Below are 24,519 nucleotides of genomic sequence, written 5' to 3'. Positions count from 1 at the left end.
CGTGGAATTGTCCGGCAAAGATCTTAGGCCCGGTGATTGCTTTACATACGGACACCAGACTTAGAGTATGCCTAAATCAGCAAGGGATGTTATCAGAACAATTTCCATCAGAGCGTGGCGTAAAACAGGGCTGTCCGCTCGCCCCGGCTCTATTTATCGCCTATATAGGAGACTTTCAGCATACACAACCAGCGATCAGAGCTTTCCCGCCCAAAGTGGGTAACACAGCAATATCCAGACTGTTATATGCTGACGATCTGATCCTTATGGATCAAACCCAAATTGGTCTCCAACGCCAGTTTACGAACTTGGCCAATTATATCAGTGAAAACGACTTGGAGATAAACATTCATAAGTCAAAAATATTGACGATGGGGAAAAGCCGTCAAGCAACCACAGCTCAAGGCCATTGGTATTTGAACAACACAAAAGTCGAAACCGTGTCTACTATAAAATATTTGGGAATTATGATAGAGTCAAAAAGGTCAGAAAATGCGACCCACTCAGCACTATGGTTAAAGATCAAAAGCCTGACAACCCAAATGAAATTAGTATATCGAAAATATGGTACATTTTTGCTTCTCCCAGCGATCCAATTCTACAAACAAAAGGTAGTGCCATCAATAATCTACGGAATGGACGCTGCGTTGAACATCGACCATACCATATGGACGAAGCTGGAAGGCTACTTGTGGAAAGCGGTGCTTGGTCTGCCGAAATCTTCTTCAATTGCAGCGGTTAGACGCGAATTGGCTTTACTGTCATTGCAAGCATCAGTTGATCAAAGTCGGATGCGACTTTATCGGAAAATTATTCTTCCAGATACCCTCCCAATTTGCAAACTGGTACAGATCGAGCTCAGCCAAGGACGTTGTAGAGCACTAAACCATTGGTCTCAAAAACTTACAAAAATACTAGTAGATCTGGCTTGTTCAGTAGAAGATCTTATTGAGAACCCAAACAGAATCAAAAATAGCACAAGCAGATTGGATCAAAACTGGAGAATTAACAACAGGAAACAAACTCCTGGCTCATTTACCAGCTACAACAAATAAACTTAATCAACCAATGAGCTACTGCATAAAATTTCCCAACAAAAAAATGCAGAAAACCTTCATGAAAATAAGATTCAACCAACTACCAACGTAAGAAATTATAGCAATTCGTACGAAAACTAAAGTAAAAACCTGTAGATTCTGTTCAAACCCAGAAACAGTGGAAACTCTAAGACATTTACTCATGACCTGCCTCAGAACCGCGTTTCTGCGGGAAGCCTACTTGCTCCCTTTGTTCTACGACGTATCACTACGAGAGGAAAACACATGGTGGTGCCGTCTGATTGCAGGAGACAGAACTAGGTGGTCGATAGCGACTGTAAAGATTTTAGAAGCGGCTCCGACTTTAAACCAGAATCTACAATCCATTCAAGCGTGACTCAATGAACATCGTTCTCTGATCCTTTGTTTTTGGTCAAGTGTTAGTTTTCTGGTTATTTACGCTTCTTTTTCTTTTTATCTTTTTTCAAAATTGCTGATTCTTTTCTACTTATATCTAATGTGTTTTTCTTACTGTTTATTAACGTCTTGTAAAAATCAAATGTTTTTGATTATACACAAGTAAATAAAAAAAAAAGAACAAAAAAAAACAATGTATGTCATGTATCCACTAGGTCAGTTTGTACTAATCATTGATGGGACTGCAATACATGATTGACAGCTTGGAGGACCAACCATGGGCATGCATGTATATATTGATCTGTCTTTTCTTATAAATAGTGACAGGCAACAGAGTGATTTTGGTCTCTAGTTGCATGTACAAATGAAAAGCGGGGAGCCTTAAACATGGCACATGAATATAATTACGTTTCTCTAGCTAATAGTACATGTTCATGTCATCGTACAAAGCAAAGTTCATGGGGCGTTCACTTCCAGGCCCTAAAATGGACGCTCACAAAAGAAATAGGTTGTTGCCATGTGTTGCCAGTTCCACCTGGAGCTGTGGGTCGAGTGTGGCCTGCAGAAGTTGCAAAGTGGCATTTTCCCAGTGAAAATCGCTTTTGTAAATCAGGCCATGTTGCGCTCTCTTGTGTTGAGCTTACAGTATATACATGCTATGATCTAAGACAGTGTATGTAGCTGTGGGATAGACAGAACATGTGCATGATGGGTGTAAATGATCAACTCCAAAGAAAGAAGTCCAGCATTCCTACTGCCAGGAAGTCAGGTGTAAGCCAGAGTTCCTCCTAGTAACTTCTTTGTGAATCCGCCCCAGCGTCTTTAAGTAGGGGACTTTTCTAAAAGACTTGCTTGGGATGAAAAGGATTTGAGGAGAGAACAGGAGACAGGAATTAGCAGTTGTAAAATGTGTGAAGAGGCTTAACATTACTGTTCGAATTTGCAAATAAAATGCATCTGCATCTCCCATCCCTTTATGCATGAGTGACTTTAACTGCATGCAGATGAGCTGACAGCACTGATGGTAAACAGAACAAGGGGCAGCCATTTAAAGTTAGAGAAGGCTGGTGAAGAAAACCAATGAGAGAAGGGATGCAAAATAAACTCTGGATGATATTAGAATAATTTTTAATGTAGTTAAACACAATTACATTTTCGAGTGTGCCTTAATCAATACAACTTTCTCTTCACAATAAACCTTTTTTCACTTGTACCTGCCTTCCAATTCGTTCCACTCTCATTTATTTTTTTGTATGTTAGTATTACTCATTTAACCAAGTCGTTCACAGTAATATTTTACCATGTTTGCTTTCATAGGGGAAGGCATATGTTAAACACTTCCTTCCATTCTTCCGTACCCCTCTGACGCCCACTATATTTTTCTCCCCAGCCTTAGGAGTTTTGTTTCTTTATAATGTTATTTACCTGCCATGCTTTCACTTCAACATTTCATGAGCTTCACTCACCCCTCAACTTATGTTTCTGAATTCTGTTCCAAGATGTCTCTATTTGTTTGGGCCTCATTAGGAGTGTGGCGGCCGCGGAATGAACAGTTCCGGTAAGGGACCGGCACCGTTCATTCTGGGCCACCACATTATGAGGTCTGCAGCGGGTCCCGCTCTGGACGCCTGGCCAGACAAGACGTGCAGAGAAGGACCTGCTAGCAGTCCAGGATGCTAACAACGGGCCAGTTGTTAGCATCCTCCCCATTCCCATTGAGCCCTATGGAGGCTAAAATGGGAATGGGGACGTACCGGGTCCCGGTTCCGCAAATGGGAATTACCAGGCCCTCCAAGGTCGGAATGGCCGGTAAGTCCCCTTTTGCGGGACCTGGACCCAAAAACGGCATTGCTACCTCCAAACTCGTAATGAGGCCCATTATCTTCCTGTACACACCTTTCTTCCTTCCCTGCGCATTCTCCTCTGCTTTTACTCTGCTCCATCTTTACTCTTCCACCTCCCCTCTTTCGAGAATATGCCTCTTTTCTTCCACAATTACCCCCCCTCCCCCTGTGCATTGGCTCATTGTTTTCACTGAAATGTTGCTTTTTAAATGTGTACATGTCCCTGTTACATTTGAGAACCCTCACTTGCCTATTACACACCATATTTTTTATTTGGCCCCACAACCTGGTGTCACACACCATTCCTTTGCTCAATAACTTTCTTTTGTTAACCTACCTATTGGATATTGTTCCACATCTGGGATGTGTAAAAATATATGAACACTTTTTTGTGTTAATCAAATCATGCTTTTCCAACTATAATACAATTTGACTTAACCTAAACCTACTTCCCTGTGCTCAACAATGTAATGGCAAAAGCATTTATCTTTTGCTTCAACTCATTTATTGGTAGGTGTCCTTAAACATGCATTAACGACCAAGATACATGTTGCAATTCATAAGCCAGTTTTTTTGGCACCATCATTCATAATCTTCCAGTCAAAAGACTTGGTATTTCATAGTGTATAGACTAAAGGGATAATATTTCATTGATCCCACTACCCTGTCTCCTGATCACACTTTACGAGGAACGTTTGGTAGGATTGAATTTTCGAGTGGAATGTATTTTTCAGCAAGAACCTGGCATTCTGAAAAGAGTAGCGAATACACACACTACCATGAACCAACAGGCACAGCAACAGAAAACCAATTTTAGAAGATCTAAAGCAGAAATATGCAGCCGGTGCTGATATAGCAAGTCAAAATTCCCGAATATGTACTGAGTTTCCATGTGTCAAGACAGATGAAGACACAATGGGCTTGACCGGAAGTATATGCCAAGAAATGTTTTATTTTGTTTCATAATAATTGCAATTCTAACTTTAAAAGTGTTACAGGGTGCATGTGTGTCTTATATCATGGGGATTTTGCAAGTATTGCCTTGTCTTCTAAGAGGGCCCACGTGCGAGACTCACGAGGATGGAACACTCTGTTTTCCATCGGCACATATCATCGAGTTTATGGCTGCTTCAATTGAGATTTTGCTGACCATTTCATGATCATGCTTGTTGATAATTGAGATCGGTAGATAACTTTTTGTGCATCCAGCGGTCATGGCGATGTCTCTTCACTGTGCCCAGGTTATTGTGCTGAGGATTACAAAATGTCCTTCCCATCTATATGGAAGATGTCCTTTGTGGCACTCCACAGAATTTGGTAGAACAATGAGCCAAAGACAACCCTGAGCGTCTGCTAAATATTGTCATGAGACATCCCAATAAAAATCTGTCGCATTAAAGGTTATGTAGGTCCAACCATGTTCCCCCAGTGTACGACTTACGCCTGAGTGATGCCTCTTTGTTGCAGGATTTCCGCATCGGACATGCCAGGGATCAGTGAATGCTCTTCCACTGACTGTACAAGGAAGATGTCTTGTCTAGACATTGAATGTGTTCTTCTGACAAACTCACTTAATCTTATACTCAACAATCCTCTGGAAACACAAGCCCGGAGATGTATGTTAGCTATAAGTGACTTTGCTCTGCCTGTCTTTGGTTCTACTCATCGGTTGGGGAATACTATTGACATTATATTTGCCTCCCAAACTTGTACTTCAGTTTTTCCTGCACTACCTGTTCTGTGGTCTGACAGCGTTATTGTACCTTTCACATGAGAAGTTGAACCAGTACGTTCCTGATGTAGACCCTGTCCTTTTTCCCGCCGTAACTGCCAGTCCCTTTCTTCAGATACAATTTCTTCTGAGCTCGAAGTCTTCGGTTCCAATTGATTGTCACCTGATTAGGAAGTAATCTGGCAGGCTTTGTCCTTAGTCGCTGATCACCCGGTCCCTCTTAAAATCTCTCAACCAAGGGGCCAGTTATCGGAAACATGGTTCACTGATTATTTGTGCACTCTTGGGCCACAGGGCAGAGAAGCCGAACACAAATGGCTTGTGGCCTACTGTCCCTTAGCCAAAATTGCTCTGCAACTTATTTCATCTACTTGCTACAACGCCATTTGTGAGGCTAAATCTACTTATTTCACTCATCTCGTGGAGTCCCCAGTGAATCAACCCAGAGAACTTTTTAAGGATGTGTGCTCTCTCTCATCAGTTTCTGCTGGGGTTATAACCCCTTTCCAATGCTTGTGTGACTTTCTATCAAATCGTTTGATTGATAAGATGGTTAAGATCTAGAATTATATGTGTTCCTCAGGCCCTACATTGGGTGAAATCCAGAGCAGGGGCTTCCCTGCTCCTAATCAGGAGCTATGTACCTCCTTTCCTTTATTTTCCTCTGATGAGATTATTATTGCTGTGATCAGATAAAAATCAGCCTCTACCACTGATTACATTCCCTTGTCGGCCCTGCAGACTATTATTCCTCGACTTGCTCCACTGGCCACATCCCTGCTGTTCTTAAACATGTGCTGGTTATTCCCTTATTGAAAAAACCTTCACTCAACCCCACGGTCTCTGCCAACTCCCTGGTCTGTCCACTGCTTAGTTCTTTTCTGGGGGTCACCTCCTTCTTTGATCCTTGCCAGTCCGGCTTTCATCCAGGTTGGGGAACCAAGAGTGTGCTGACCTCTGTTGTGGACAATATTGCTCAGCTGCAAGATCAGGGAGGCGTGTGAGCACTCATTTTGCTTGATCTCTCCACCACCTTTGATACGATCAGCAATGCGGTCTTGCTGGATCGCCTTGTGGGGTTTGGCCTCTCTGGAGCTGTTCTGCCATGGTTCCCATCTTTTCTTTCTGGGTGCACTCAATCCCTTTCCCTCACTCCTTTTTGTTCTGCCCCCACTGATCTTACCTGTAGTGTTCCTCAAGGGTCAGCCTTTTCCCGTGTACTGTTTAACATCTATATCCAGCCTCTCACCAAATGTATCCTCTCCTGCAGTTTCCACTGCTACTCCTATGCTGTCAACACTCAAATCTTAGTTTGTCTTGATATCTGTACATCGGAGGTAGAGGCTAGGCTTAGGGCCTGCCTGGAAGCCGTGGGAGCATGGATGCTTAAGAACTGGGTAAAGCTGAATGGTGATAGAACTGAGGTGCTGGTCCCTCCTTCTGCCTCTGTTCTTTGGACTCCCATCGTTTGGCCCCCCTCTCTTGGCCCTTTTCCTCTCCTGTTTAGTTGGTGAAGGATTTAGAGGTGAAAATATCTGCCTCCCTGTCGGTCGAGCCTCAGATTAAGGCTATTTGCCAAAGGGACAATTTTCAATTGACCACCTTTCCTAAGGTTCCTCCTTTCCTTCCCACTCAGCTCCGGCTTCCCGTGGTCACCCCACTAATTATATTGTCCTTAGATTATTGTAACTCCTTGTTCATAGACCAACCTGCCTTTTTGATTCAGCGGCTGCAGGTGTTACACAATTCTGTGGCTAGAGTTGCTACTTCCACACCTGGGCACTTGCATATTTCCCCAGTTCTTCAGTGCCTTCATTGGCTCCTTGTGGCCAATTGTGTTCAGTTCAAGGATTTTTGCCTGGTCCACTGTGCTATTCATGGCAGTGGACCTGAATACCTTCAGGCCAGGTTTTGCGCGTATGTGCCTGGCAAGACGCTTCACCCTGCGAATGCATGCCTGGTTCAGGTTCCTCACTTTAAGTTTGCTCGCACTGGTGGTTGCTCCTTCTCCATTGCCGCAGCTAAATTGTGGACTTCTTCCTCCTACGCTTAGGGCTATGGAGAATTATCTAGCATTTAGGTGTCTTCTTAAAAACTCACCTCTACTAGCCTCTCTGGTTTCTTCTCACCTGTAGTTAGTGCCAAGTTGCTCTTGGGTTTTTGCGTGCTTTGCAAATACATTTAACATAACACCCATTGGAAAGCCGCCTTGACTGAGCCTTGCTTCTTCATAGTGCAAATGCTTATTTGTGGAATGATGGAAATATATGTGAATCACAATTTGAATTTGAAAACTGGAACACAACCAGTGACTTCCCATGTTCCTTTTGTCCTTGCCATCCATCCTTTCACATTAAAATACCTATGGATGAAAAACCCCAGTGATTCAAAGAAGCACATATAAACCTCTGAGGTTCTCTTGTATACCATAGGATTAAACAAACACTGTGGGTATGTTGTGACATTTAAGTGATTTTCACCCTCATGTTTCATCCTAGAAATATTTCATATTCTTGCTGGCAGTATGCCCACACATACAGAGAGAATGGCAATAGTGCAAAGGGACACGAAAGGAATGAAAGAACATTTGAAAATACTACCCAACTAAAACAAGCAGGAACGTATTTTCTATTTCCAAGCCTTTTGATTTCTTTTTTTTTAAATTAATGCAAGCTATATTTCAGGTTTGGATAAGATCATCCAGTGTTTTCTTCTCTAATGCAGTCACATGCTAGATGAATTAAATCACAAAAGGTGCCCAGTTTCTAGGTGTTTATGAGAGTGCACTACACAATGGAATTATGAACGCAACCTTGGCTTTCACACAGCTGGAACATAACAAAGTCTGTCTTTTATGTCCTGTTTGTTAGTTGATAAAAAGAAAAGATTTAAAATGACTGGCTGGCAAGGTGATTAGGGCCCATATGCCTGGTAGTGGATACATCAACCGTTGTCTACCAAGAGAACACCATGTTATTTCTACCTGGGCCCGCCTAGCTGCCGTGCCCTTCCCTTCTCTTTACACTCTACACCTGTGGTCTGCAACCTAAGGCGCGCGAGAGATTTTTGTCTACGACTCCCATGAACCCTGCAGACTCCCCTGCTCTACACACTAAACAGCAAAAGGGACTGTAACTGTAAGCACAATCCCTTAAAATCCCTTTAGGAGATAGAAAACTTTCAGTAAAGTGTGGTGATGCAAGTCAACTTGAGCAGTGCTCCTCTTCAAAAGCTAAAAAACAAAAGGTACATGTCGAATGAGGACCTTACTGTGACACTATTTCTTCTAAATTATGTAAAGAAAAATAAAATGCCATTACAGAAAATATGGACCTTTCCACAGTAACATGACAGATGCTTGACATTTGATGTACTGGTCCCACCATGCCATAAACTTTCAACATGGATGCCTGCAAGCATTAAATTAGCTTGATTAGTTCCATATTGCTCACAGGTGATGAGTACTTTTTGTTGACTTCCGAGATGTTCCTCCTTCCTGCCAACAACATTACGCGGAAGACAGCAGTGGCCATTAAGTCAAAGGGCAGTGTTAGAAATTGGACTCTGACATGAGCTCTCTTCCATTTGTGATTGTGAGGTCACTATGTTCCTCCTGTATAGTCGGCATGGTGTGCTTCATTGTTAGTGGGGCATCAGTCTTGAAAAGGGAGTCGAACTTAACCGGATTGGTCACCTTGAAAGACTTCTGGAAGGATTTGGAGGTGAAGTAATAGACAAAGGGGTCAAAGCAGCAGTTCATTGTTGCGATGCACAGTGTGATGGGGTACAGTGTCCTCGCAAATCTTTCTAAAGAGCAGTTTGCAATTGCTTGAGAGCGAACCAACGCATACAAGAACAGTATGGAGTTGTATGGCACAAAGCAAACCACAAAAATGGCCACATGCACAACAATCATCTTGAGCACTTTTTCCTTGTTGGTCCCTATCTGGCAAAGGGTGGCAGGTTTCCGCAGAGTCCGCAGCACCAAGGAGGAGCAAGTCAGGTTCAACAGAAGAGGAATCAGAAAGCCCACCACTTCAATAAATATTGTGATTTTCGAAAGGTACGTCTTCCAGGTGCTTTTGGAAAAGCCCTCGAAGCAGGTTGTGCTTGTGTTGGATACGTTGGTTGTGGAGAACAAAGATGCTGAGATGCCACCGCTCAGTACCAGCACCCACACCCCTATACAGACAATGAACGAGTTCTTGCGTGTCCTGATGGTGCGCGACCTGAAGGGATAGACAATGGCCAGGAATCGGTCAACGCTGATGCAGGTGAGGAAGAGCATGCTGCCATAGATGTTTGTCAGAAATGCTGTACCCGAAATCTTGCAAAGGCCATCTCCAAAGGGCCAGTGCCTGTTGAAGTTGTAGAAAATTTTAAAGGGCAGTGTAAACACAAACAGCAGATCCGAGATGGCAAGGTTGGTCATGAAAATCGCTGTCTCATTTCTCATTTTCATGCGAAAGCAGAAGACAAACAGCGAGGCACAGTTTGTGATCAGCCCCAGGATGAAGACCACACTGTAGACGGCCCCATAGAGGTTGTACTTGAAGGAGTCATCGATGAGACAGGTTTCATTGTGGCTGTGGTTGCCCATTCCAGGTCTGTGCCACAGAAATGGTGCAGCTCATTGAAACCGGCCTTCATAAACACCCATAGCAACGCTCGGGGGGTGCGCTTGTTGTCACAGGGTATACGTTGCAGTTATGCACAGCAACACTGCTTGGCACGCCCTCCAGAAGTCCATAGCAACCGCCTTCATCTAAGAGGAGAAAAAAAACAGTCAGCTTTGCTGAACTTTTTCCACGGTACATCATCAGTGCAGAATGAAAAGCCCCTCACATTGCCATCACATACATTCTGCTTAGTTCATTAAAGAGCGTTTGGTTGCAGATTCTGCAATTCACTGGGTTTGTTATTTTGGGGAGGGGGGATTCAAGTGTCTCGCCATTAATAAGGCATATCCTCACCTTTTAGAACAGCTGGCTCTGACCTTTGGGCCTGATTACGGGTTTGGCGGTATTACCTCTGGTACGCCACGCAGAATTACCATTACTGTATACGGTAAGCCTAAGGTAAATGGAGGGCCCAAAGGATTTAGTCAAGTGGACCCTTCAGTTATTCCCCATTTTGGAGTCCCACAGGGCCCCATGGGAGTTTGCATATTACTACTGCATGTGGTAATTGCTGCGTGTGGTAAAGCTTTTGTGTGGAGGGAATTTCCTTCAAACTAAAGCAAGTGGATTTCACACCTGAAACTGGGTATTTGGCAGAGCCGTACAACTTAATTTATTCTGAAATACCGGGCGTTTTGCCACTTCCACCAAAACTGTAATCATGCCAATGGTTTTACCTTCCCTTTTTACTTCCCATGGCCAGACCTTAAAACCGCCTCTGGTGTTGGATATTGCACACAAATCAAGAGCAAGTGGAAAGAGCAACACAAGGTGAAATGTCCACAGAGCTGCACCACACAAATTATTACCGCAGAGACTAGGAATCCTAGCTTCGAAAAGTGTTAAGAGTAACGAGTCTGACAGCTCTCATTTTGCAAGTATTACATAACATGAATATGTGTGTGCTGCTAACTGGCCTTGCAGTTTGCAAAAGAGCTGTAACTAAAAACGAGCAATTGGGCGCCCGTAACTAAGGAAATGCAGTTCTGTTTTGTCGAGGGGAGGAGGCATGTGAAACTCACACCAGCACATCACACTGCAACATCCTGCTATTTGACTTCTCACCATGATGGGAGTTTGCAGTAAATCTGACCGACTTCCTGGAAATACATCTAAAAGTACCCTTTATAGACAGGAAAGGAAGCGGGGGCATTGCTCGCTGGGTTGCCCGTTTGCCAGAATTCTGCAACCGTATGCAAAGAAGAAAGACCCACACAAACTGTAACAGGCTCGGCCCATGCGCAGTAATGACCGAACATAATGTCAACAAATGCTCACGATCAACACCAGTTAAATCGCTCAAAACAGGATTCATTCGAATGGGTTCAGATAATGATGTCAACTGGCTTCCGGCAGCACTGCCAGACTAACCCTGGCAAGCAGTAGACTGACTATTGTAAAGGTTTTAGAGGTCTGATGTACAGAACAAAATTTGCCAATTTACTGTCTCAAGTTTGAGATTTTCTAAAAAGGTTTCTTGCACATTTATAGCTGTTTCAGTGCATGTGGGGTCCTGGGCGGCGGGGAGGGGGTTACCTACAATGAGCTAAACGGCAAGTTGGGGATGATCAGTCCAGTGGCTGATTCGCAGTCTGGTGTATGTAAAAACAAATGTTTCTAATGAAAAATCAAAAGTGACAAGGTTCCTAAAGTGCTCTCCCATCCAATTTAAGTTATAACTGGTATGTTCATAAAGAAATAGTGAATACAAAGACTGTAGCATTAGTTGAACTGATTTAATTTAAACCGATTTATTTTATTTCAGCCAACACTTATTTCCAGCCAAGCTCTTCTTCAGGGCTCAATGAATTACACTTAAAAATTAAAGTTCGATTGATTCTCATTGAAACTCATGTGCTGAGTTGAAACCAAGTGGTGTTAGTAAACTTGCGTGTGCCACATTAGGTGCATGCTACTGAACAAATAAAAAAAAGTCCTACCAAATAAACACATTTACCAAGTGATAAACACAAAATCCCATCACAGAACAAACATTAATTAATGATTAAGGTAAAAAACGTACAGATAAACAACATAACAAAGGAAATGTAGAAAAAACAACAACAGAAAGAAGAATTAAGGTAAAGCAAAGGCCAAAGATTGTTTATTATTTCAATCTGGATTGTTTTTATACAGCCGCATTTAGCTGGCTTTGGCACGAGAGAATAACAATCAAATGGAAAACATATTAGTTCCCAAAAATACAATGGTTGTGTAAAGTGTAGTGTGCAAGGAAAGTGCAAAAAGTGCAACCACGAGCATAGAGGAAAGATACAAGGCGAAATGTATAGAATACATGCAAAAAACTTGACTCCCAGCTCAATGAGGATAAAAAAGGATTCTCAATTGATTCACAATCTAACACAATGGGCCTCATTACGAGGTGGGCGGTAAGGGATTACCAGCACCGGTAAGGGCACCAGTGCCGGTAATCCCTTACCGCCAAACTAAGAGTTCCCTTTGTGGGTCCTCCCTTAACACCTGGTTTTTCCGGGCGTTAAGGACAAGACCCGCAAAGGGACTTTAGAGCTAATAGCGGTACCGCAATTTGTGGTACCGTTATTAGCGCCTTCCCCATTCCCAGTGAGACCTATGGGTCCTTAACTGGGAATGGGGAAGGGCCCTGTTGAATGGGGAATTGCCGGTCCCGCCAACCTTGGAATGGACCGGTAATTGCTCCATTCACCAGGGCGGAGTCGGTAAGGTTTTGGAGGCAGCCATGGCGCTAATAGTGCCATGGTTACCTCGAACCTCGTAATGAGGCCCATTGTGTAGATGCAATCCAGTGTAGCAACAGTTTTCATTACATAGCAGTCAACGAGCATTATTTCTCAAAATATTGTCAATTGCAGAAAAAAAGCGTCATTGTCAATTGCAGAAAGAAAGCATCTGCTAGGTGAGACATTCGACAATAAAGCTAATTGTCTTCCAAGGACCGATGTCTTGAGCTCTCAAAGAAGTGGTTGAAAACCTTCTCTTTTCTTCCTACTTTCAACAGGTTGCCTCTGTGAAAAGGAAACAGACAAAGGCTGTTGGAGGAGTGTATAATGCTCCCAAGAAGGTGAATTCTAGGCCAATATACAAACGGGTTTAAGACAGGGAAAGGAGCACACTTACGTGCATAAAGAGAGCGTGTGCGGTTTATTAAAGGCCTCAAGTTCTGATCACCAAAATAAACCGAAACAATAAGAAACCAGAAAAGACCCCTGGTGGGAATTAGCAATCTGGTAACAGGTTCCAGTTGTACCTAATTGTGTTCCCAAACTATCAAAAAATCTAGTTGGAATACTCACCATGTGTGGGGATCACAGGAATGAGGATCCGGTTGGGGTGGAAAACTCTGGAAGGGAAGGACAAAGGAGAATTGTAAAAACCTTACGTACTGGGTAAGGTAATACAATGGCATAAATCCAAATCAGTGATGCACCACAAGATTAGGAAGGCAATAGTCAATCCATTTTATCTCTGTGGAAATGGAAAAATGTCAAATTAGGTGGGTAACCACATGGAAAGGCAGCAGCAGCTGGACCAGCGTATGGTTCTAGCTGGACGTTCGTAAATCGCTGTGATTTAATGGTGCGGTGTGGACAGGATGCCACAGGGGTGTAGTCATTCAGATGGGGCGGGGCCCAACACGTGATTAGCATCATGTTGGGAGGACGTCGGTGGACGTGGCTGCGTCCATCACCATGGCAACGTTCGCTGATCGCCCCGAGTTTAGTAGAAAGGTGTCAGCGATCAGCTCAAAGCTGGCGAGTAACAAGATGGAGAACAAGACTGTGCATCCCCGTGTAGACGGGGAAAGCATTTCAGCCCTGGGGCGCATGGCCACCTGTGTTAGCTCGGATCCGTCAGGTGCGTTAAATACAAATGAACGAGGGACTGGTCCGTCTGTGAGACAAACAGGATGCTGTTGATGGGACAACATCCTTGCTCGTCAGGGCACGCTGGTGGAGTAGGCTGCGGTCATGGGGTGCCCAGGGCGGGCCCCGGGTGAGGAAGGAGGGGAAAGGTAAGGGAAAGCCAAGACGAATTCGCCAAATCACTGACAGGCAGAAAAATTGACACATTAAAAAAGATCTGACTAACCTCAATATAGATGAAATGTATCCTTACCATCAGTCTGATTATGCTAGCCAGACATATTGGACTCCCTTCACACTTCAGAGGCGTAAGAGGAGGATACTGAAAGAAATGGGTCACCTTCTGTGATTCCTCATCAGGTTCAGAACTAGAGCAAGACCACCATTGAGACAGAGGTAACCAGGGAGGCAGGAACAATAGATGTTCTTTTTTAGGGAGAGGCATGTGGAGACAAAGAAGAGGAGGAGAGTTTCAACCACAACATTTCTTTCTGCTCCCTCCTTAGGCAGAAATGCCCCCTTCCCTTCAAATACTTCCCCCACACAACCTCATTCAATGGAGACAAGAGACAGAGCTTAACATTTCCCCAAAAAATATTAACCAAGGAAGAAGGGGCTGTGCTGCAATTGCACCCCTCCTTTGTGCCCATGTACAGTACTTCCAAAATGGAGTTAGAAATTGAACTGCAACAATCTTTTCGCAATATTCGTCTCGTCTAAGGGATTTCTTTGGAGACCATGCCAGCCAGGAGATTGAGGTTGGCAATACCCCTTCAGCCCCAAATTGGCCCCTTCAAACAAGATGACTTCAAAGCAAGTGTTAACCTTTGAAAAGGTCATTTTGAAGGGTTTTGAAACCATCTTTAAAGATAAAGTCCATACACGTGACTTTAATTTTGGACCCAGGCGCAAAGAAATGTTGTGTTCTTTACAGAATGACAACAGCATTGTCATAAAAAGCGCCAATAAGGGAGGGGCTGGTCATCATGGACAGCACCTTCTATGATAATGAGTCTCTTAAAATACTCAATTCAGTCAACACACATGGGCGCTTACAGGAAGACCCCACCCATACCATCCAAGCCCTCATTGCAGATATCACCAAGCATGGCACAGAAGCAGGCTTTCTCACTGCCAAGGAATCTGAGTTCCTCAATCCATCTAAACCTTGAACACCCTTGTTCTACGTTCTCCCCAAAATACATAAAAATATGTATCAGTTTAAGTTATTGCTTTCCTTGGTCTGTGAATTGATAAGCATCTGTAATTGAATATTATATTCTTAGGTTTTACTCGCCCAGTATAACTGTGGGTTATCACAAAAGAGGTCAAAGGGTTTTACTGTACGTATAATAAGTGTTCCATTCGTCACAAAAAGTATAGTGTCTAGTTTGCCTACTAAGAGATTCTTTGCTCAGCATCACGGTACAGCTTCTAGGGCCTACTGCCCTTATATTACTGAAAGTAATCTAAAATGTAACTATTGGTTTGACTTCCCTAGAACTCCTGCTAGGTTTTCCAAATTATGATATGCTTTGGTCTGTGTACCTTCAAGCATAGTGCTGTGTTTTTCTATAATGTGTTTATATGATCTGTGATAGTACTTATTTCCCCCAAGATTTATCTGGGCCTACTTGTAGTTAAATAAACCATTTATTTTTACAATAAATAGTGTTTCAGTGTTTCTTTGGACCATTTGTAATACAATTTCTTTGTACTGATTCTACAGCCCTTTTTCCTTCCTAAGATAAGCCTGGCTGCTCTGCCAACGCTACCCTAAACTCAGTTGGTACAGCCTTAAACTAAGAGTCGAGTCGTGTACTGTCTCAGTTGAGTGGTTTTACTAAGCCCTTAGTTGGACTTCAGAAAAACTGTCCTGACATCCACACATACTATGCGGATTTTAACCAGATTTTTTGATAGTTTGGGAACACATTTAAGTAGCGTTTGACCCTGTTACCAGATCACTAACCCCCACCTGGGGTCTTTTCTGGTTTCTTGGTGCGAAGGTTTCTTTTAGTGATCAGAACTTGAGGTCTTTAATAAACCACACACGCTCTCTTTATGCATGTAAGTGTGCCCCTTTCCCCGTCTTTAATCCATGTGTATATTGGCCTAGAATTTACCTTCTTGGGAGCATTTTACACTTTCCTCCAACAGCCTTTGTCTGTTTCCTTTCCACAGATAGATGCAGCATATCCTGATGAAGACTATCCCAACACAGGTTTGGGAAACTGCTGAAACTAGGAAGAAAAGGGAAAGTGTTCACCCCCTTCTTTCATAGCTCAAGACACCTATCCTTCGAAGACAATTAGCTTTATATGCAATGAAAACTGTTGCATGCATTGGATTGCATCTACCCATTGTGTTAGATTATGAATCAATTGGGAATCTTCCTTTCATCCTCAATGAGCAGGCGGTCAAGTGTTTCACATGTATTCTATACATTCAGCTTTGTATCTTGCCTCCATGCATGCACGTTTTGCACTATCCTTGCACTTTACACTTTACACAACCATTGTATTTTTGGGAACTATGTATGTTTTCCATTTGATTATTATGCTCTCGTGCCAAAGCCAGCTAAATGCGGCAGTGTAAAAACAACCCAGATTGAAAAAACTTTCTTTGGGCTTCACTTTACCTTCATTCCTCTTTTTTTGTTGTTGTTTTATGCATTGTTATGCCCATTGGATGAGCGTTTACGGGCAGGCTTACCGCTTTGTTTCATGGAAATGTAGCAAAACCATCAGTTATGTTTCTTAAAAACTCAGATATAAGATTGTATTGTAATGTGTAGGTTTGCATCCGCATTACCAAAAAACCTTTTTTGTGATGCCCACCTCAAAACAAATTGCCCTTAAATCATTAAAATCAGTTTTGAAAGGCACCGTATTGCCGTCGTTATACCTGTGCTGGGCTTAACTAATGTTAAGTGTCAACAAATGATGTTTCTGGAATGGGATTCCAGCCTAGCGCACCTTTCCCTACCAGCTTGAATTATAATTATAATAATTGTTCTTTTATAGCCAGAGATTAGTTTCAAAGCGCGCGTTGCCCCTGAGCTATACCCCCATCACCAAGAGAGTCTCTTCCTTGGGGGAAATTGCTCACACTGCTGCCATCTTTGAGGGATGCTAATGCAGGAGCAGAGGGAGCAGGGCAAGAGTGATTTGCTATTGGGTTGGTGCACACAGATCAGAGAAATCATGTGTCTTTTTGATGTCTGGTACTGTACATCTGAGTGCTATGGTCGCTGGGGGGCGCTGCATGTGTTAGTGTCTCTTCTTCAAGCGTGAGTTTGTGTGGTCACAAACACAGGATTCATGTATGTCAGATTTGAGCTTTGTGGTAGTCCTTTTCATTATGATGGATCTAGACTGTGAAGTGATATCCGCTTATAGAGGATCAGAGTAACACATAGTGCCTTCAAACACCATGACATTAATCAGGAGGAAAACATGGCTGCAGCAATCAAGGGAGCGAAACAGCAATGCAGAAAAGAGAAATGCATGGCAAAGTCTAGGGGCAAAGCACAAGTAGGAACGGAATGTAGCAGGGTGCAATGAGAGGAGCAAAACCTATAACAATGAGCAGCTTATTACAGATCCCAGCCAAGGAGCAATCATTAGTCAGGAGCAAAACTTCAGGAGATAAAAGCAGAGGGACAAAACTCCAAAGGGGAGCAACATATTTGGGATGCTGGAGCAAAAGCCTGGTATCACGAGGTGAAGTCCAGGTTTAAATGAATGCAGCAAAGATGCATCACGTGCCTTTGTCCAGGTGAGGAATATGAACTTTGGCACAGTTTCGGACCCCAAGTGCTCCTGCTTTAGGGAAAAGTCTGACCTGGGCAAAGTAAGAAGATTGTGTACACAATCTGCGATCTTTGCATTACTGACAGCTGCCTCTATGCCATGTCGTGTATCTAATATTAACCAAGTCTTGCTGCAACTGTGTACTGGCCACTGCAGCAAATTACACTCTTACCTATTCCGGTTTAAGATGTTTTACTCTTATACCAGAACAGGAGTTGACTATGTGCTGTTTGATTTTGTTTCCAAAATTCCACAGGCCAGACCTTGCCCTGGAGAAGGACCACTTGGGGTCCGAAATGCATTAGCCATTTACATCTGCCTGTTTATATATAAAAGGATTTTTCCACCAATAATTATCTTTTGCAGTTATTATCTCTTAAGAATTTTTTTTTTAAAAACTTTATTTGTACTTGTGTTTGGCAGATATAAACAAACAATGACAATAATATTCAAAAGAAAAAAGAAGAGACAAATAACAAATAATTCTTGCGCTGGGCTATGACAAAAAGCACAGTAATCAACATTGTGCCTAGTAAGTGATACGGATTATTCCCTGCATCCCAAAGCACTAATGTTCCCTACATGAGTAACAGTCTCCAGCAACAATATACCAGTTCAACTCTATAAGGTTTTTAGATATCTGTGCAATTCACACCATATCTCTCTAGGCTTGGACATGGGCCTCATCACGAGTTGGGCGGTATCCCTGGCGGTATTACCGCCAGGTCTATTAGCGTTACCGTCAACACCCCGGGCGCTATTAGCACAGGATCATGGGTTTGGCGGAACGGTAAGTCCCCATTCCCCATTGGGTCCATTTGGGAATTCCCTATTGAATTTTCGACTCTATTACTGCCAGCGGTATTAGCGCGCTGGTAATAGTGCCGAAAATTGGCAAAAGCACAGCAGATTTGCTCCCAGCTCAGAGCTGGGTGTAAATCCTGCCAAACCTGTGATTTGGCAGACCCTTAAATGCAGCGGTAATAGAGTTACCACTGCATTTAAGGGTTACCACCAAACTCGTGATGAGGCATAGTCGGCAAAGTGGACATATACAGTTTTTCACAATCATCTGCCCAAATCAAGTCTGCAAACCAGTCTTGCTGCATTGGCGGATTGGTTTTCTTCCAGCATAATAATATACAATGTTTAGTAATCAGGCACCCAGCGTTTAGAAAGGCTTGAATATGTTTTTCCAGAATGGTTCCCCGCAGCCCAAACAGTACCTCCGTAGGCGCGCATGTGAGTGGGCGCTGCACTATCGCTGCCAATGTGTCGATCATCTGTTTCCAAAATTGCTGAAGCGCAGTGCAGCTCCATAGCATGTGCAGGTGATCAGTGACCTCCCTTTTACAGCGGGGACATCTGCCATCTTGTTCTGGGTATAGCTTGTGGATCTTGTCAGGTGTATAATATAACCTATTGAGTATTTCATATTGAATGAGTTTAAACCTGGAGTTAGGGGATATGGATTTCGTCAGAGAACACATTTTATGCCATTGTGCATCAGTAATTTCTATCTCCAAGTCCTCTGTCCATTTATTTCTGTGTGTAGGTGGCAACCCGCCCATCTTATCGATAACCATCTGATACAGTGTTGCCAGAATTTTACGGCATCCGTAGGAGTTACATATGTACACCAGAAAACTGTTATCGGCTGGCTCCGCGTGGTATGTATCCCACCATTCAGATATCGCTGCACGCATTCTGTAAAATTGCAAGACAACAGTCGCAGCACTCCCACCATCCTGTTTCCACATCTTAATAGAAATGAATGCCCATCTGGGAACAGGAACCCCATTGCCCGGTATCCCATTGCTTCCTACCTTCCCCTGAGTGTGCCATCCCACGTAGGGGCCAGACCAGGTAATTTCCATATTGGCAGTCATTTATAGTAAGGGCGGGGTGTCCCTGTTCGTTGGAAGATGCCTCCCCGTGCTCGTAGCGTAGTTTGAACCGGATCAATGGGACAATCGTCAATGTATTTCCAGTCTAACAGGAGAGTTTTATTATCAGCCTTCCCGGCCGCCTTCTGTTCCAATCTGACATGTGGAGGCACCCCTCCCATCCCATACCAGTACGCTGAGAATTGGGCTTGGGCCGCAAACCAGTATACTTCAGAATTGGGTGCAGCAAATCCTCCCTTCTCATTCCGGCCACCATGTCTACCCATTTTTTGCGGACTGCTTCTAAGTGCTGCAGGAACAGGGTGAGTGTACCATGAAGTTTAGTAAAGAACTCCTTGCCTGGCCATATTGGCACATTGGCGAACAGGTATAGCAGTTTGGGCAGGGGAATCATTTTGACCAGTGCTAGCTTACCCGCCAATGATAGTGGAACAGCCCGCCAGCGTTGAACCTTCCCCTTCCCATATATCTTAGGAACTTTATAATAACTAGCAGGCAAGGAGTCCTTATCTCTGGCCACCTGGACTCCCAAGTAGCAGAACCCATCTGGTGCCCACTTCAGAGGGTGTACCCCATCCAGTTTAGTTGTCTGATCCGTAAGGGGAAACAATTCTGATTTGGAGTAGTTAAATAAAGACAGAGAAAGTCCTCAATTCTGTGACAGCTTGTATTTTCGGGTCAAGATTTACACTGGGGTCCCTAATATATAGTAACACATAATTTGCGTGTAGCGAGATAATGTCTGGGTGGCCCAATAGTCTGATCCCCCAACTCCTGCAATGCTCGCAGACCATGTCAGCCATAGGCTCGATCACTAGTGCAAATAGCAATGGGGGTGAGCGGCAGCCCTGCCGTGTGCCTCTACCTAACTGTATTTGGATGGACAATTGCGAGTTCACCAGTACTTTAGCCATTGGATGTTCGTACAGAAGCTTAATGAATTGTATCATGTTGTTCCCTATACCACATTTTGCAAGAATAGTAAACATATACTCCCAGGAGACCATATTAAAGGCCTTCTGAGCATCCAATGCCAGGCTTCTGCCGCGCCATCAGGTTTGAGAGGGGCCATGATGTTAAACAGCTAGTAGATGATCAATGTCGTGGCTCTCCCAGAAAAATCCTGCAGGGTCATTGTGTACTAAGTATGACATATAAGGAAGAATTCTGTTTTCAATGATTTTGGCAAACATTTTTGTGTCTTCAATAATTAGTGATAGGGGTCTATATGATCCATATTCATTGGATGGTTTGTCGGGTTTTAGAAGTAGCGTTATGGTGGCCTCATGCAGCGCCTGTGGCAGGACTGAGTTCTTCAGGGCATCTTCCCAGACCCTGAATAGGTGGTTAGCCTACAGTGCGCCATATGCTGCATAGAATTCGGCTGTTAGGCTGTCAGGTCCCAGGGCTTTACCTCTTGGAAGTTTGCCTATTACCTTAAGAATTTTCTTGACCGTGAATGAGACATTAATCGTCTCCGTAGCGCCCTCTGTTAGCCTGGACAGCAGTACCCCTTCCAGTAGAGAGTTGATTGCCTTGGTCCCGCAGAGTGGGGTAGCCCTGTATAAAGATGCACAGGATCGCTCAAATACTGTGAGGATCTCCTGATCACAGTGCATGTTTTCCCCTTGTTCATTCAGAATGCAATTTTCCGCTCGCACTAGTGTGGCTAGCGTCCTACCCGGCTGCTCACCCTACCCATAGCGCTGTACTGCTGCCGGTCTTGCAAAATATTTAACTGCAGGGTCCTGCTTAGCTGCATATGTGTTCTCTAGCATTTTTAGGCAGATATTGCAAGCCGTTAGATCCTGTCTAATGGTTCTAAGAACCCAAAAATCTTTGAATGCTTGCAATTGCATCCCATATGAGTCGTCCTCTGGCCTATTGTGATGAAAATATGTGCAAATATCCTCCTCAACGTCTGATCTAAAGACCACATCCTGAAGGGCTTCTGATTTGAAACACCACCTTAAAGCATTTCTTGCACCCACGCCCATAGAAATCGACATGGTCACAGCGGAGTGATCTGAGAGTGTGCATGGCAAAACAGTGCACCATGAAACTCTGCCCACCCAGTATCTAAGGATCAGCATCAGCTCTATACAAGAAGCCATATCATGGACAGAGGAATAGAACATATATTGATGGTCAATCAGGTAAATTGTTCTCAAAATGTTACGCCACTCTAGCTTACCCATCACGTCGCTCAGACTATGACTGGCCTTAGATAGTCGTTATTGGGCTGTCCCCATGCGATCCAGGACCTGGTCCAGTATACAGTTTGTGTCCCCCACCCAAAGCACAGGGATTGGCAGATACATGCAGATGATGTCAGCCAGAGTGGCATGAAAGTCTTGTGTGTCAACATTCGGGCCGTATGAATTGGCTAGTAGTAATTCGATTCCCTCAAGTACCCTGTGCACAATCACATATTTACCCTCTGGGTCGACCCGTGTCCCTTTAAGTGTTTGTATATCAATATCATGACCCCTCTTTATTGAGTTGAGTAGGATGCAAAGAACCTGTTAGGACTCCAAGAAGGAGCAATCTGGTGGTTGATTGTCATCATTGCGTGCGTCTCCTGATGTCAGAGGATATTGATGTGATCGGTCTCTAACCAGTACGAATAGTCCGAGCCAGCAATATGACAATAACCAGGCTCTGCAAGCACCCCTCTCTGTCCATGTTCATCTGCCAAAACACTTTTGAAAATGTGCAACACCCAACAGATCCCACCCCATCCCACTCTCATCCCCCGCAACTAGAGCAATGGTATCCCTCCACTTCGTGGGTCAGCCTCCGAACTGGGCGAACCTCACAGTAACATACCAACTGAACAATGCAGAACTGCATGGGGAGCCATTTCTTAACTTCTCTTATATCTGCGTAACTAACACCCACCGTCGGTTGACATGATAACGTGTTAAATTAGCATACCATAGACGCTTAGGATAGTTGAGTAGTCTCTTATCCTAGGTGTTCATGCAGCCAATCGAGCCATTTTCGATGTTATGATGAGTGTGGGGAGTATTTGCTTTGATGTACATTACAGGCTCTGAAGACATCATGAAGAATAGTGTCGTCCCCTGGTGCTGAAATCTCAGCTGTGCCGGGAATAGCATCACGTATTGTCTCTCAGTAGTTTCTTTAATCCTGCAAATGCTTTGCATTCTTGCTGGCCCACCATGGAGAAGTCCGGATAAAGGTGAATGTTAGATGGTTCATAACGGAGAGGGTTACTCTCCCTGGCCAACCGAAGGATAAGGTTGCAGTCTCGATAACTCAAAAGGCAGACAAGTATGGGCCTAGGAGGAGCCCCATGCTTAGACCTCACCACCGGCGATCTGTGGGTACGCTTCAGCACAAATGATGCTGAAAAACGTGGGTCCCCTAACAATTCCTTGAGCAGGGTCTCAATCGCGACTTCCACGGGTCCCCTGCCAAATCCCTCTGGCCGACCCACCATAAAGATTTTGTTACATCTGGAGCTGGATTCGAGGTCATCACATCGCTATAGAGCGCATTTGAGGTCTTTGGACATGGAGGTTACTTGTGTTTTAAATTCCACAATATTGTCTTCTGCCGTTTCAATTTGTGTCCCTGCCTTCGTCACCCTGGCACTTTCTCGCTCCATTTTTGCACTGAAGATTGCGACCTTGGCATTGAGCTTACCACTCATAGTAGTGAAGCCAATTTTCATGCTGTCAATTATCTGGCGCAGGTCGGGCATATCTGGGGGCGCTGTCTCAGCATTGTCTCCAGGGGCATTACCGGCATCCAATGCAGGTTTGGTAACCTACCTAGTGTAGGGTTCAATATTACTTTGCTTTTTGTGCGAACCACTTCCCTTCATCATGATTGCTATGGGACGCCCTTGGGTTGAACTTCCTCCCGGTCTTTTCTCGGCAAGGCAAGGAGGGGGCACCAAGAAGGACTGCAGTGCCCAGCACACACCACGTAGATGTTAACTCCTACCACCAGTTGCAGGATGTAGCTCAGTGTCCACAGTGTTGCGGCATGTGCAACATCCCCATGTCTTAATCGGCGCACCATAGTGGCTCAATGAGGGTAGGGGATAATTAACGTTGGGCTCAATCCCCACCCGGTGTGACACTGCAAAATGGTACTTCTTCCAGGACGGACAGGCTGTGGTAGAGATGGAGGTCTTCACCCCTTACCAGAACCTTCACACGGTCAGTGGTGTGCTGGCTCCATGTGCATAGAGTGTTCTGGTTGTGCTCGTCTCCCATACCTCTTTCTGCTGCAGGATTTCAGAAGTGGTGCTGCTGCCACAGTGCAGCGCCGAGGACCCAGGCGCATGAAAGACGGGTCCCCCGGTGGTCACTCCTCTGGAGGTGTGAGGTATCAGTGATTTTATTAGTGCCACTGTTTCCTACCCCCAGCCCAGACCCCATAAGCGCATCGGCACGGGATCTAGGAGGCAGTGAGGCTGCGGGTCAGGCCCTGCCAACCAGTATTCAGCTGGAGAAGGGTCTGGCTTTGTTACTCACCGCGTCTCCTCCTCTGGCAACACTGCGCTCCATTAGCTCAGCGTTGTGCATCTCAGCCGGGTCGTGGTATCAGGAGTTGTAGCGGAGGTCACGCTCTATAAGTCAATTAGAATGTGCCCGGCGCTTCCAACACGCCCCAGCCTGCCTAGCTCACACCGTACAGCCAATTATCGGGTCTGTGGTACTGTTGGTAACCACCAGTGCTGCGGAGATCAGAGAGGAACATTTTACAAGCTGCTGAGCAGTTCACCCCATCCCTTGTTATGAAGTTAATTAAAGATTTCTCTATAGAAAGTGTACCCAATTGCATTTAGAAGTTGTGCCCAATAGCCTCTCTGAGAAAGTTGAATTTAGAAGTGTACCCAATTGCATTTAGAAGCTGTGACCATTTGCATTAGAAGTGTACCCAATAGCATTCAAAACCTTTGACCATTTGCATTAGAAGTGTACCCAATTGCATTTAGAAATCGCGCCCAATAGCCTCTCTGAGAAAGTTGAATTTAGAAGTGTACCCAATTGCAGTTAGAAGCTGTGACCATTTGCATTAGAAGTGTACCCAATTGCATTTAGAACCTGTGACAATTTGCATTAGAAGTGTACCCAATCGCATTTAGAAGCTGCAACCAACTGCATCTAGAAGTGTAGAACTAGCGCCCACAGCCTCTCTGGGAAAGTCAAAGCTAGAAGTGTTCCCAATTGCAATTAGAAGTTACG

General features: G+C 44.2%; 1 protein-coding gene across 4 annotated transcripts in view; it reads right to left on the bottom strand.

Annotated features, from left to right (window-relative positions):
* Nucleotides 1–2,565: 2,565 nt before the first annotated feature.
* Nucleotides 2,566–24,519, bottom strand: part of LPAR4 (lysophosphatidic acid receptor 4) — an 80,469-nt gene continuing 58,515 nt past the window's right edge. The window contains exons 2-5 of one of the 4 annotated variants that reach the window (XM_069612900.1): nucleotides 15,699–15,815; nucleotides 13,826–13,998; nucleotides 13,003–13,049; nucleotides 2,566–9,795 (exon numbers count right to left, since the gene is read on the bottom strand). In XM_069612900.1, coding sequence (XP_069469001.1) covers nucleotides 8,581–9,630 — 1,050 coding nt within the window. In that variant the 5' untranslated portion in view covers nucleotides 9,631–9,795; nucleotides 13,003–13,049; nucleotides 13,826–13,998; nucleotides 15,699–15,815 and the 3' untranslated portion in view covers nucleotides 2,566–8,580. The remainder of the gene's footprint in view (nucleotides 9,796–13,002; nucleotides 13,050–13,825; nucleotides 13,999–15,698; nucleotides 15,816–24,519) is intronic. The other 3 variants (XM_069612899.1, XM_069612898.1, XM_069612897.1) reach the window with 3 other exon arrangements.

This window comes from Ambystoma mexicanum, chromosome 5p (genome assembly GCF_040938575.1).
Source record: "Ambystoma mexicanum isolate Mex_15411 chromosome 5p, UKY_AmexF1_1, whole genome shotgun sequence".
Classification (NCBI taxonomy): Eukaryota; Metazoa; Chordata; class Amphibia; order Caudata; family Ambystomatidae; genus Ambystoma; species Ambystoma mexicanum.
The sequence above is the reverse complement of the archived record's forward strand: the minus strand, read 5'-3'. Positions and strand labels throughout refer to the sequence as shown.